Below are 14,788 nucleotides of genomic sequence, written 5' to 3'. Positions count from 1 at the left end.
GCTGTTATCTACAGTTGCTGGAGTGGTAGGTTCCTCTGAACCACCATCCAGACTTTGGTTTGCTAACAACCTTTCTATTAGCTCCATTTTCTTGTCTTTAGTCAGGAGATTCTTATGCTTACAAAGAACTCTTAAACAATCAGCAGTTTTTGTAGCATGGGACTCTTGACTATAACTTTCCATAGTTGACATGTTTTAAGAAAATACTTCTTTTAGTGCTAAGCTTTGTGGTTAGTTGCACTAAGGTATCTATAAGCACACTAAAATGTATACTCAATACAAATCCCACCGCTGCCACCAGTGTTAGGCAGAAATCTGTGTAGTTCCCTTAGGGACCACTGCAAAAGATTTAAGACTACAGGTGTTTGGCAGTAAACCCACTTGGTAGCAGTCTGTACCACACAGATTCACTTGGTAGCTGTGGCTGAGCAGTCAGACTTCCCTCAAGAAGAGTTAGGCAGTATGTAGAGTATACACAATAGGTACAGAGACACAGTAGCACAAGCAAACAGTGACCAGAGCTTTGGGGTAAAAGTACATAATTATTTATTTAAAGACACACTTGTGATTTACACTAGCAAAAAGAGGTAAGTAAATTCAGCACACAGTCACTATCATATATATACAACCCTATTCACTCATTAGACAAGTCTTAGTGAGAAACACCACTTATTTTCAGACAGAGGTGAGCGCTTAACATAAGATGACACTCTAATAAGTTATAAAGAAAGGGAGGGAAAAAGGTAGAGTTAAGGAAGCACACAAGTTTCAATACTTTTAAAAGAACCACAGTAAGGCAGGATAGGCAGGGTTCTACTGGAGAGCAAGTAAGTCAATTGCAAGGCCCACACTTAGAGAGAGCAAGCAGAAGGGGTCCAGGATCACACAGTGGGGTTATGCCCAAAGATTCTTGTAGATAGTTTGCACAAAAAGGATGAAATTCAAGTCAGGAAAAGTAAGCTAGGTTGTCCCAGGCTAGCCCAGGTTAGAAAGTCGAGGCTTTACTGTCACCTCGAACGATCTGTCGCAAGGGAAGCCAGGCCGGACACAGTACCTTAAGTGTGAAGAAAGCTCCAGCGGGGGCAGTTTTTCCTGGCAGCAGGTGCAAGTCGGTGTTTCGTCCAGAGGAAGAGGAGGTCTCGCCGTGGAGGAAAGATGAAGGTCGTTGTACTGCCAGGGAAGAAACCAGCAGCGGAGTTCTTCGGTTAAAAGGTACTACCCTTCTCTTCGCGGTAGTGATAAACCGTGGTATTCCGGTTGCCGGGGTGTTTGGCACGGGCAAGGCGGACACGAGATGCTCCAGGAGGGTGAAAAGAAAGCAAAACTGGTTATCCCCACCAGTCAAAGGAAGAAGACTCTTTGGACTGGAGATCTCCTCTGTCGTCGGGAAAAGTGGTGTGACGGTTCAGCAGGGCTCCACCGGTGGTGTCGTCGTTGCAGGTCGGCTCAGCTTCTCCCTCCACGGATTCTTAGGTCCTGTGGCGACTTCTGAAGTTCCAGTCCCCAAAGCCCTGCTTTTATGCAGCACACCCCCTTTTACTCAGCCTAGCTGTCAATCAAACATGCTAAGTGGTGGGCCAATCACACAAGAGAGCGACTTGAGTTACCAAGGTAACTCAGTCCAGGGTGCCTAAACCCCCTCCCGCACCCCCTGTGGTACCCAGACAGAGTGGTACCACTTTTGGAGGCTTCTGTGGAGAAGCCCGCCAAAAGGTGGAACAAAGGGCTCAACTTGGGTTGGAGTCACAGAAGAGAACACAAACGCCATTTTAGAATCGAGTTCTGGCAAAAAATACCAACCGGTGAATTAATATTAAATAAATATACCAGCGGTATGTTCGAGGCTATAAAAATTAAATAATTAAAGTTGGTAGCCTCGAACAATGGGAAAATCCCATAGAGATATATTCGCGGTCGAATATAAAAAGTAGTATCCACTGCCACCAGCCAAAACTCGATCAGGGGGGACGGAGACGTGCCCCCTCGAACAACAGACCCCGGGGCAATCGAATTGCCCCGACCAGTACGTCCACAATATGATGGTTTGTACTGGTTTCTGTTCATAATTTGGGACTAGTAAAGCCAATGGTGACTTTACATGTCCTGGGAGACAGTAGTCAGTCCCAGGGTATGGAGTCTATGTTGGGGGGTCGCTACGACACCCCTGGGTTACGGCACGGAGGGTGCTGTGTAACCCACATCAAAAACACATGAAACCCTATGGAGTAAAAGACCTCATAGCCCATAAAACACATTGAAAGATAAAGGAACACCTCACATCATGTCTAAGAGTGGGAGTAAAAAGAATCTCACTCTTAGCAGGAGAAAAAAATAAACCCCAAAAATCCAGAAAAAGCTGCTGGGGGACTCACTAGGTTTGGGAAATTAGCCTTTACAGAGAATTCTCCCTACCACCTGGGATAATGGCTGATGAAATGAGCGTTGGCTCCCCTCTATTATTAATCAACATGGATATTTTGTTGTATATTTTCGTTGTCCCCATGATGTCTCAAGATCTGCTTGTGAAACTAGATCGGCTCTTACACCGGTTTGTTTGCTTCTGGACTCTATTAGGGCCTTTACCACCTTTCCGTTAACCACAGCCGTTTCAAAGGTGAATTCTGTTGGTGATTGACAAACATATGCTAACTTATTCTGTAATATTTTCTGGATCTTCCCATTCTTCCCCTCTCAGACATCCTATCTCCATAGGTTCTTCCCTTTGCTGTTTTGGACAGTGTCTTGACATATGACCGGATTCTCTGCATGAGAAACAGATAGGGGGAGGAGGTTTAGCACTTTTTGGTTCCTCTCTCCTGAACTCCTCTCAAAGTTTAGGTTCCAGCCTTTTTAATTCTACCCTCTCTTTTATCATGCATTCTTTTGGTTTAGAAAAGTTCCCCCTCACTATGATGTGTGTGGCATAGAGCGGTACGATGGTTTTTGATCTTTTCTGTCCTCTCCTCTATGCAGGGTATGGACGTATTTCAGGGCCTCCGAATGGGATTGAGCAATTTCAAGGGATAGCGTGAGAATTGGTCTATTTAGCTGCAACACTGCCTTTTGTAAATATGGAGGCAAAGAGTTAACAAATTGTTCCAGGGTTATCATTTCTATCAGTTCATCCAGATTTCTTTTAGTCAACCATAAAGTTATTGTATTTGTAATTCGTTCTCCTAATTCTAATGGGGTTTCTCCTGGATTCTGTTGGATACTTCTTAATTTTTGTCTATAGAAGTTGCTGGTTTGACCTTCTCTTTTAAGAAGTTCCTCTTTAATCGAGGTAAATGTGGCCCCCACTGGGAGATTGAGTAACTGGTAGGTAGTTTGTATTTCCCCTTTCAAAAATAGTCCCAGATAACACATTTTTAGATGTTCAGGCCATTCGAATTGCTCTGCTACTGGGTCAAAAATCAAAACGAAACTACCTAGATCTTCTCAATCTTGATATGGTTGCAGTACCCCTTGAGGTAATAGGGGTTTGGTCTGAAAAGACATTGTTCGAAGCTTGATTGGAGACAGTTTTCGGCTTGTATCTGATGGGCTGGCAGTTGTGCTAACACATCTTCTATTGAGGCCATATTCTCAGGGGGTGGGGGGCCGAGAGTTCCCTCTGTCATACTTTAAAATTCTAAAAAATATAGAAGATTCAGAACTTTCTAGACTTTCAGGGCTTGATTCCAATTGAGAAGGAGACCTCGGAGCATCAGGATTCACACCCGACAACCCTGATCCAGAGGGAAATTCAGCTCCAAAGAAGAAAGGTTCTGGAAACGGGGTGCTCAATGCACTAGGTCTAATAAAAACCTGAGAAGGTCTTACTTTTAGGATTATTCGACCTCACTACTGTATGCGGTAGTGATAAAGAGGAAGGGTATATAGTAAAACCTGACCTTGAAAAAATAAAACTTGTTGGATGATGGGGATATGGATTTGGGAATACAGAGCCTCTTTAATGCTGTAAATTCGGTCAGAACTCTAAATTTCAATAATTATTTTCTCCCCTTCAGATGGAATCACGATAAGCAGCATGGGTTTTCAACTTTTATCAATTGAGTAGTATCCCACTTCTAACACCAATGTAAGGGAGGCATGGTATCACAATTATGACACTGACAAGTTACAAGTTTAAAAACCTTTATTCAATTTGTGAGGCATGGAAAAACTTCTATTTTGCCCTATTGCTAAAATGGGAGTAGTCTCTACCATCAAATAATAAAGAAAACACAGTCCTAGTCAGTCTTTGTCAAATCAAAATGGCCTATACTAACAAAACCTAATTCCTACCCTATCTCTTATACCAAAAGTATATAAAGGGGAATATGTATGCAAAGGAAAGTCAGTGTTATAACAAAGGATCAATGTGAATTAGTCGGCTCCCCTCCCCACGCTGGATAGCACAGAGTAAGACGGCCCCCCTAAACGGGATGACACACACTGGCTCAGGTTGTCTACAAAAGGCAGTTCAAAATGTGGGTCGAGGCCCACTTGACCTTCCATGTTAAAGTCACTTATTCCAGCTTTCCAAAGTTCCTACACAGTTCAACAAAAGTTCACATAGGTTTGCCTCTGTCGGCTCGTACCTTTCAACCAAACAGTACCTGATTCAATGTACATCTCCCTCAGCCAGGATTAGACCTCGTAATCACAGCACTTGCAGCGGTTCCTTCCCCAAACTGAATCCACTCTTTAGGTGTTCCCTTCCCCCATCTTATTTCATATTTTCGGTCTCCCTTAGTCAGGCTCATACCTTTCAGTGATGTCAAAGACTTTCGAATCTGCAAGGCTTTTACCATAGACCTCTGCAGGACTACATCAACGTTCACTTTAGCTCTTCCTTAATGTTATTCACTGCAATGTCACCTGGTATAGGTAGTTCTATACCATAATCAGAAAAGTTAAAAGAAATCTTCCTCTTCAAGCAATCACCTTTTAACTTCCCCTTTCATCGAGGTTAATCTTGACCATTCCGCATTTCAGAGTTTGTTCACTTTGCCGCTGTATAACAAGACAACAAACATTTCGCAGAGACTTTTGAGGGGGTTACTTCCTTTTGATGGACTGCTCCACTACTCTGTATCACTGGCTTTACTGTTATCGGCAACTTAAAAGTTAATTACTGGTTTCCTTTCTTTCGTGTCTCATCAGCACGTGCGCAACCTTCAATCGTGTGATACACTGTTGCAGCTTCAAACTTTCCTTGACACAAACCCACCTTTTGTGTCTTTCACCAACTCACCGGTTGTGTGCACTCCTTTCTTGTTTCTGCGGCTTTGATCCACAAGTTAAGGTTGATACCACAGGCTGTCATTCCCCCAGGAGGGTCGCTGGGGTCCTTCAAACACAATACAGGTTTTTTCTTGTCTGCGATTTGGCTTTCTCTGCGTCTCCTGCATGGTTTCCCAAAGGCAACAACCTCCTGCAGGGAACGTCAGGGTTCCTCTATCCCTTACTCTGGTCCCTCAATCGGTCGTCCTGCTCCAGTGGCTTAGCCTTCGCTGTGGAAGATCTGCTCCTTCTTGTGTCTTACCTTGCTCTGAGTCTGTCTCTATATTGCACCTTTTATCCGTGTGGGGGGAGCTAATGGGCATCAGATGATTGTGATTAAGGTCAAGTGCCTGACTTTGCCTGACCTGAGCAGCAGAACAAGTCCAATGAGATATGTAAGTGTTAGCCTCTTTACTCTCAGTCACTCTTTACTCTTAGTCGCCCTCTTCCTCGGCCAAGTGTTTGTGTAGAAGAGGTATGGAGGTATGGGGGGCTGAAGAGTTGGGAAGTTGGAGAATCCTACAAAATAGAATGGGGTACGGGTAAGGTGGGAATACCACGTCTCACCATCGGTTGTCTCACTCCCACTCCCCGAAGACCTCTCACCCAGGTGATCCTCCCGCACTGGTCCACCCCCAGGGACTGGCTCCAAAGGCGATGGCCGTGCCCTGGCCTCCTAAGAGAGAGATCCCCAGGGACTAGTAAGTGAGATGAGATACCCTTTAGTTTCTCACAGAGGGCATTCTTTAGAATTGTCTTAACACCACAGCGCAGAACATTTTAAGAGCTTCCTATGCATGATTAAGCTTTGGCCGCACATGTTGTTTGCCTTTAAGACAACTTTGTGTGTTGAGCGCTTGCTGCAGTGTGTGCACCCTGCATCTTACAGGTATTGATTCCATTTTGAATTACTCCGCCCTTGTTCCTTCCAAAGTCAAATCGCTGAGTTACATTTCATTTTGTAATAATACATTATTACAGAGTTTAAAAACAGTTGAAGATCGCACGCAGGTGAGAAAAATACACACAATTAAAGATTTTACTTGTTTATTATTATTGTAAAAACATACTATATACTTTTATTTCATACTAGAACATACATTGTATTCTATACCTTACTACTTGCAATACAGGCAAGATACATCAAAATACATATTTAATACAAGATTTATCACATCTCAGAGCTATTAAAGGAGCTGGTGACTGTGAGCTCTTTTAGTTAGCAATTCATCTTTTTAAAGTAGGAAGAAAGTAAGACAATAGAAAATAAGTTGAACTCCAGCTACTGAAAGCATTATGACAGTGTTTGAAGTTTTTAAGTAAATAAGTACCACTGTTTATCTGATAGCAAAAGGAGCCAATAAAGGCTGAGGTATATATAGCTGGGAACAAACGACAAATGACAATGCCAGGAATGTTGAGAGGACAGATTAAATGTAATATTTCCCTCTGTTTCCACCATGGGTTTGAAACCTTTGGCTATCCAGATGTTTTGTACTACACATCCCATTAGTCCTAACCAGCCAAGACAATGGTGAGTTCATGGGAGTCATAGTCCAAAACATCACACCTGTGCACTTTACCAATAGGTTTGGCTACACAGATGTCAAAGATGCAACAAATATGACCTAAAGCCTAACTAAAAGATAAACTTTATCATACTATGCTCCAAAATTTAGAAACTTTCAACTTTCCACCCATCTACTTACAGCGCACCCTCTGTACAAACCTTCAGAAAATAAATAAAAAAACATTCCCCTTTACCCTCACTTGCGTGCCCCAATCTAACAAGACCACCCAAAATAAGAACCCAGGTACTCTTCTGAATCCAACTCTAAATATCCTAGTGTGCATCTGTAAACCAGCATCCCACTGGATTATAATCCCCTCTCTTACGCTATGTAAAGCATTCTGCTGACCAGAGGCCAGGTCTGCACTATATTAACACCCTTAATACAATGAAAGAAATAAACTGAATTATTTCCTTTACATGATCAACTCATGACCTCTTGGCAACACACAGTAACTCAGATTTCAGGTTCCTTCTCTGCAATATCAGAATGAACATCTGGTAAGTGAATCTCTTATAAGGAAATATGTAATGCAGTGCATGGTGATGCGTACATGTGTACTGGATGCATTTCTTTTAAGTGTACAGGGTTCCAGTCTTGCCCCTTCTCTACATTTCAAGTGGGTTCTGAGACTAGGTATATGGGATTTAATCATGTCTCCCAAATTTAAGGAAAACCGGAAGGTATTGAGGGTACACACCTGATTTCCTGAGCATCCTGCAGTCCCTTAACAGAGCCAAACATGTCTTAAAATGGAACCCTGAAAATATGCAGATTTTACTACTTTCCTAATCTTGAATGCTTTGAGATGAGTAAATTACGAAAATATTATATTTTAACTATTCAGGAAAAGCTGTATGCATGATACAAATGTTGACTTTGCTTTCCATTGGAAGGTCTCACCTGTCCATCAGCAGATCCGATGACTAGCTGTTTACTTTCTTCATCAACGTAGATACTCAGCAGTGGAGAGGCTAAAAGATAAAACTTCATTATGGAAATCTGATAAAGATACTACTAAAATTGTAAAAGCTCAACTATATCAATACAAAAAAGTACATGTTAGAATTTTACAAAGTCAAAACTGGTCAGAAAACTTGGAAGCAGATTGGACAGAGCATTTAATTAATTCTCTTTGCATGTCTGAATTGGGAGCTGAGCACAATTGCAACAAAACTCTTCTGAGTCTACTGCACTGTTATCGAGTAAGAATATTCTTCCTTTCAAGTATATCCAATTATAAGACTTTTCCTTTAAATTATAGGGGCCATCAACGGGAACGTGCCAAGTTTGTATTTGTATTTGTATTTATTTTTTTTATATAGCGCTTTACTCCAAAATGCTGGAAGTTAAACTGGTCATGACTTCCCACCTCCGCTGAATTGCAAGGGTTTTGTTGGATTAAATCTCCTAAACTATGTTTTTTTAGTATATTTCAAGGGTTTTGTTATAACTGTTTTTTACGGGCCAGGAGCCATGGCCTTTGGCCGTGTTCACTGTAAATGTTCCCCCAATATGTTTCTTTTGTACCCACTAGGTGGCCATGGCATGTCTTTCAGGTCCAGCACAGCCGTGCCCACTGCATATGTTAAAACACTACCGGCCCAGGGATGTAGACTAATTGACCTTTTCACAATTGACCTCGGGAGAATTGACCGAATCTAAAAGGTCAATTAGGACATATATACAGGGGGGGAACCCCCCGCAACCTCCCACCCAATACAAAAACCCCTGCAAGCCCCCACCCAATCCCCTTATATTATTTATAATCCAAAACCAACGCAATACATATATAGAATAACTACAATAATATAAAGGTCAATTGTGCAGAAGGTCAATTAGGACCACTATAATTAGGTCAATTAGGACAAATGGTGAATTGTAAAAGGTCAATTTGAGTAATACCCAGGGGGCCAGTAGCCATGGCCCTTTTTATTTCTGAGAATAGGAGTCTAGTCCCAAAGGTTCTGGGTGTAGTCCTTGTTTGAACTCGGATGTTGACTTATCTTTGTATGAGTCAATAGGTAGGGCCACAGAAATACAGGGTATAGGCCGATTTGACCGACAAAAAATGGTTGCAATGACCAAAAGTTCTAAAAATGCTACCACCAAAGGTTCGAACACCAAATGTTCGAACCTTTGGTGGTAGCATTGTAAAAAAAAAAGTGGCTGCGGGGGTGTCATCCGCATTGCCCCGCTCACTACACTTCATGGTATAGTGAGCAGGGGTTGCGGGGGACAACCCTGCAGCCTTCCATTTAAAAAAAATAAAAAAATAAAAAATAAACGTGGGCTGTGGGGGTGTCCCCCGCATCACCCCGCTCACTATACTTTATGGTATAGTGAGCGGGGGCTGCGGGGGAACACCCCTGCAGCCTTCTGTGTAAAAAAAAGAAAAGCACCCTGTGGCGCCGGTTCCCGATCACGGAAGTGAAAGGGAACTGGTGCTGCAGGAACCAGCGTGTAGATGCAGGTAAGTGGGGTTTGTTTATGTTGAGGGAGTGGGTGCGGGTGTGCTGAGGGTGTGGGTGGGGAGGTGTTATGGGTGTGTTGCGTGTGAGTATGCATGTGTGTTCGCATGAGAAAGGTGCAAACTTTTGGTAGTTCGCACTTTCTCATGCGAACGTTTCGGCCGCAGTAGTTTCTACCACGGCCAAATCACTTAGATTCAAATACAGGCTGTAAGTAGAGTGAAGCATAGTCGCAATGTTAATCCTCTTATGGATTCACTTAAGGCGGCGGCTGTTGGACCTGCTGATCATCTGAAATGCATGTTGTTTAATACTAGATCACTGATAAAACATGCAACAGATGTGTCTGATTATATTTTACCTCATCAAATTGATATTTGTGTCATTACAGAGTTCTGGTTACACGAGGATGCTGGCCCTTCCCTCTCATTAGCTATTCCAGAGGGCTATGTTTTTTTCACACTGATTTTCCCACTGGTAGTGGGGGTTGGGTGGCTTTTATTTGTAAATCTTCGTTAGATGTGCATGAAGAAATACAGGGTCCTACTGATTAGGGTCCCACTGATTGTGATATTAGTCATACAAAAACTCTAACTGATTCTAATACCACATTTAATCTCTTGTTTTTATAAAGACCGCCCACCACCATGCCAGATTTTCTGGAACAAATCTCAAATCTTAAGTATGCTGTTACCCTTGTTGAAACCATCTTCGAAAGTCACCATCATGGGTGATTTTAATCCTTAGTTTTCAGATGGTTCTGATCAGGTTGCACTGCGAATGGATTCTGCATTTAGAGAGTTGGGCTTCTCTCAGCAGGTACCCCAGGCTACCCATATTAAGAGTATGTTGGACTGGTACCTTACTCTGAATATTCATATCAGAGAGTTTTAAGTTCTACTTTGTCCGTGGTCAGATCACAGTCTATCCTTCATCCTGGTTTTGCCATCACGAATTAAGGGGAGTAAACCAGCTAGGGCCAATTTAACATCTAGGAGCATGCGCACATTTTCATTGAAAGCCATGGGCCCTTTGATCTCTTCCTTTGATCAGATGTTGTGCAGTCTTGATTCTGCAGATGATATTGCCTTTGATTACTAGAAGGCTCTTTCTGATGCCGTGAATCAGCTTGCATATTTAAAGACTCCTTCTTTGACAAATAAAAAGTGGAACACATGGTAAGCTCCTGAGATACATAAGCTGAAGATCATTAAAAGGTTTTAATAATTGGCTAGAATCTAGATCAGATTAAGATAAAAACCCTATATGCTATAACGGCTAAGAATCAAAGTGACAATTATTGATGCAAAAAAACGCTTACTACAATATGAGAATTCTGAATGCTGGTTCAAACACTAGGGAGCTTTTTAGTGTTCTGAGAGAACTTGAGAATCATTGTCCCAGTGAGTCAAACAGAATTGTAAAGGACAGTATATGGTGTACTTCAATACAGGAAGCCATGTTTCAGGAAATATGTGGTATCAGGCAGGGTACTGAGGCCACAAAGACACTGTCTGGGGTGAATTTATCATGTAAGCAAATGTGTACACCTTTAAAGCCTCTTATGTCTTCTGAGTTCAGATCAACGACAGAGGCCCAAATGCTTAAAATTATCTGGCAGCTCAAGCCGACTAGTTGCAAGGAAGATGTTTGGCAGCGGTAGTTGTGAAGGACTGCTTTTCGTTGTTAATACCATCCATAACGAAATGTGGAAATCTGTCATTTGCAGAGTGCCATGTCCCTCACTGCATCAAGCATTCCTGGATATCTCCATTGATAAAAAATCTAAGCTGGACCCCTCTGTGCCTACTAACTATAGGCCGATTACGAGCGTGCCCTTTCTCCTTAAAATCTTGGACAGGATCGCCTATTTGCAGGTGCAGGATTACCTTATTTGCCAATAACATCTTGGGCAAAAGGCAGTTCGAGTTTCGTGCAGTGCATGGCACCAAATCAGCCTTATTAGACTTAAGAACAATCTACGCTATATGGACAAAGGGCAGGTCGTTCTGCTGATGTTACTGGATCTTACCTCAGCATTTGACCTCATTGACCATGCTTTGCTTGTAGATAGACTCTCGCGGGTAGCAGGCTTCTCACTATCTGCTTCAGCCTGGGTTAATTCCTTTCTTGGTAATAGATCTGCTAGAGTCTTCAGCTGGGATGCGGTTGCAGATCCGGTAAAGATCCAGTACGGTGTCCCTCAAAAGTCATGCCCATCACCAACACTATACAATGTGTATACAATGCCTTTGTTACAGCTACTAGATGACAGAGCGATCAGTTATACCAAATAAACTGATGATATGCAGAGCCTAATCACTCTGTCCAGTGCTTATGAAAAAGATCTTGAGGTGATACATTTGGCATACAACTTGATGCAGCAATGGATGATGTCAAATGGTCTGGCATTGAACGATGCTAAAACTGAGCTTATGGTCATAGGCACATCGTATAAGTTCAATAAGCTGGGATCTGAGTACCAAACCTTTGATACTGCGGGATGTAAATTGAACAATTTATCTAAAGTTAAGACTTTGCAGGACGTTTTCGATCAGCACATGGACACGAGATCTCATGTGAGCTTCCTCATCTCCTCAACAGCTTATTATATCAAGCTTCTGACCCAAATTCAACCTTTTATCACTAAGCAGAACTGTGTCATGGTTGCTAGAGCCATTATTGGTACAATTATTGGTACAAAGCTTGATTACTAGGTCAGCCTCTTGCATAGCATCTGCAAGAGCAATATGAATAGGCTCCAGGTACTTCAGAACAGTGCAATTCATGTGGTAGCTGGGCTAAGGAGGCATGGTTTGAGTGATAGCTGGGCTAAGGAGGCATGGTTCGAGTGATAGCTGGGCTAAGGAAGCGAGATCCTGTCTAGAGGGCCAGAAGCAACTTGCACTCTCTTTTCAGCTTCTAACAATAACACATAAGTGCTTGTCTGGCATTAGCCCTGCATATTTATCCGAATGTCTAAATTGGCTCCCGAATTGTAGTATGTTACGTTCCAATAACAGCAACCTTTTGGCGGGTTGCCAGAACCAAGCTGACTTTGGTTACTAAAAGTACCTTTTTTGCTGATGCTCCCATGCTTTGGAATGCACTGCCACACGATTTAAGAAGTATCTCTTCATTAGATCTCTTTTGACGGTCTCTGAAAACTCATGTCTTTGCGTGGATGCCTACTTGGCTTTGCTTGTTTCTGACCTGTATTGCGTCAATTGACCTGTGTCTGCGCCCCTATGCCTTTGGCCTTTTTTTTGGCACTATACAAATAAAATACAATTCAATACTGCTGCAAAGCACCATGGGAGATATAGCCATACTTTTGGAGGAAGGGAGTACCCCCTTTTTATGTCAAACATTTTAACAACTACTGTATGGAATAACCCCAGATCCCTCACGGAAATCGAGTCAACTTTTCGTGCAAATGTTGTTTTGAACCTGGTCCAATACCGTCCAGCGGTGTTTCCTATGCAGACATTTTGACTTTCTCTATGGCAAATGAATGGGAGTAGGCCAAAAAGAGTGTTTTCTTTGCTTTCTTAACTCTCATTTTCTAACAAATCTTTCCCAAGATGTCCAGTCTGGGGAGGCCAGTGAGAAACCGTTTGTATGCAAAATATCAGCAAAATCCATCATGCAAGTCAAACGTTATTAGCAATTCAATTCTGAGGTTTCCTATGGATATTGAGGTGGCATATAGGTCGATATAAACTTTTATTTACAAAACCAAAAGGAAAATAAAAGCCTTTCTTGCCCCATTTACTAGAAGGGGTTTCCTTATCTTAACAAAAATACTGAGGAGCCAGTCAGGATGTCTGTAAAGTAATATGTCCACCATCCTGTGTCTAAACCTATTTTTGTCCTTTACACTTTCAACTAGCTAATGAAAACGGGATATCTTATTCACCCAGCAGGAGGCCCCTCTCACTCTGGATGTAGACTCCGGGACAGTTCCTGTGCAAAGAATATATGGTCAAATGTTTATTGCTTGTATGTTCAAACCAACAAAACACTGTTCCTTAAACTCATGGGAGGAACATCTTCCTTGAATCTTGCTTCTACTTGTGGACACAATACATTTCCTCAAACCTTCTGGCGGAATCCTCTTCCTCCATCCGTTTAACCAAACACAGTCCTCCCGTCTGGAGGAAACCTCTTTCTCCACTGAGTTTCTAAATCTTAAAAGAAAACAGCCTCCCTTCTCTTGAAGGGATCCTTTTCCGTAAGCAGTACACTGTTTCTTCTGGAGGCAGGGAAAACCTTTTTTCCTGTCCTTTGAACAAAATTAACCTTTCCAGTCTCCTGTCAGGTCTGGTTCACTAACATGCCAGACCCGACGTCACAACTTTTAGACCCCAAAAGATGTTTGCTTTGTCGCTGATTTCCTATTTTATTTCTCTTTTTCTAGTCGGGGTCTCCCTGACTGCTTCTGGGCTCCAGCCCACTGGCTGTAGTTATTTCTGCTCTGATTAACTTCCAACCCTTAGATATGTTCTTGATGGGCTTTGCCCGATTCCATTTGGGTCCCAGACACTGTTGCTCTGCTTCTGCAGGATTTCCTTCCCTCCTTTGCTTAATGTCCACTTGGACTGAACGGGTATACTCTCCTGCCAGGTCCTATCCCATATAGGTGTTATCCTACTGTTGGTTTCAGCTTGAGTACTCTCTGTTATCCCTCTGTGATCTTTGGGATGAGTTTATCTGTTTTACAAAGTTCTTGTCACTTTGTGAAAGCTGCTTTCATCCCCTGATCTCCCCGGGATGTATTTACGTAGTTTACAAAGTTTGTATCAAATATAAAGCCTATTGTATCCCCTTGTGCTCTTTGGGATATGTTTGTGTGGGTTTTCGGTTTCTCCAGCTCCCTCAATACCCTAGCCAACATTCCGACCCTTTCCCTACCTTTGGGAATCCTCTGGCGGTCTCTTCGTGTGGCTGAGCAGAGCTTCTCTGCTGCTGCCGTGCTCAGCTTTCTCGTCCATGTGGTTCCGCAGCTCTGGGTTCTTTCTCACATCTCTGGTTGCCTGTGAATACCTTCCTGCTCTGCTTCTGCCGGTCTGGCTCTTTTCCTTCCTGTCGCCGGCCAGGTCCACCTCGCCTGGATCTCTCTCGTCGCCACCACTCCCCGCGTCCTGGCTCTCAGCCTTCAGGTCCCCTGCCATGTGACAAGCATCTCATTTCCTATTCCTCCAGGGCGGGTTCGACGAACCATTGAGTCCTTATTCCCTTTTTACCATCAGGGCTGCCTCTCGACAGCTGTACCACGTGTGTTGGTTCTGCGGTGGGCATGTGCATCCTTGTTCAATCTTCTTTGTCTCAGTATGATTTTACATCAAGCTTGGTTAAGTCTACCTCTTCCTCATCCCAATCTTATCAAGGATACCCCCTACTTTACTGCAACATATAGTGGTATGGAGAACCAGAGGCACCTGAAAGGGGGGTGGGGGGAGTGAGTGGGGACACCAC

The 14,788-nt window shown here is 42.9% G+C and overlaps 1 protein-coding gene across 3 annotated transcripts in view; it reads right to left on the bottom strand.

Annotated features, from left to right (window-relative positions):
* The window catches only part of WDR27 (WD repeat domain 27), a 2,413,256-nt gene that overhangs the window by 1,833,732 nt on the left and 564,736 nt on the right, over positions 1 to 14,788 (bottom strand). For all 3 annotated transcript variants that reach the window (XM_069606956.1, XM_069606954.1, XM_069606955.1), the window contains exon 7: positions 7,743 to 7,813. In XM_069606956.1, the coding sequence (XP_069463057.1) occupies positions 7,743 to 7,813 (71 nt within the window). The remainder of the gene's footprint in view (positions 1 to 7,742; positions 7,814 to 14,788) is intronic.

Source organism: Ambystoma mexicanum, chromosome 4p (genome assembly GCF_040938575.1).
Source record: "Ambystoma mexicanum isolate Mex_15411 chromosome 4p, UKY_AmexF1_1, whole genome shotgun sequence".
In the NCBI taxonomy this organism is placed as follows: domain Eukaryota; kingdom Metazoa; phylum Chordata; class Amphibia; order Caudata; family Ambystomatidae; genus Ambystoma; species Ambystoma mexicanum.
This window is presented reverse-complemented; position numbering and strand designations above follow the sequence as displayed.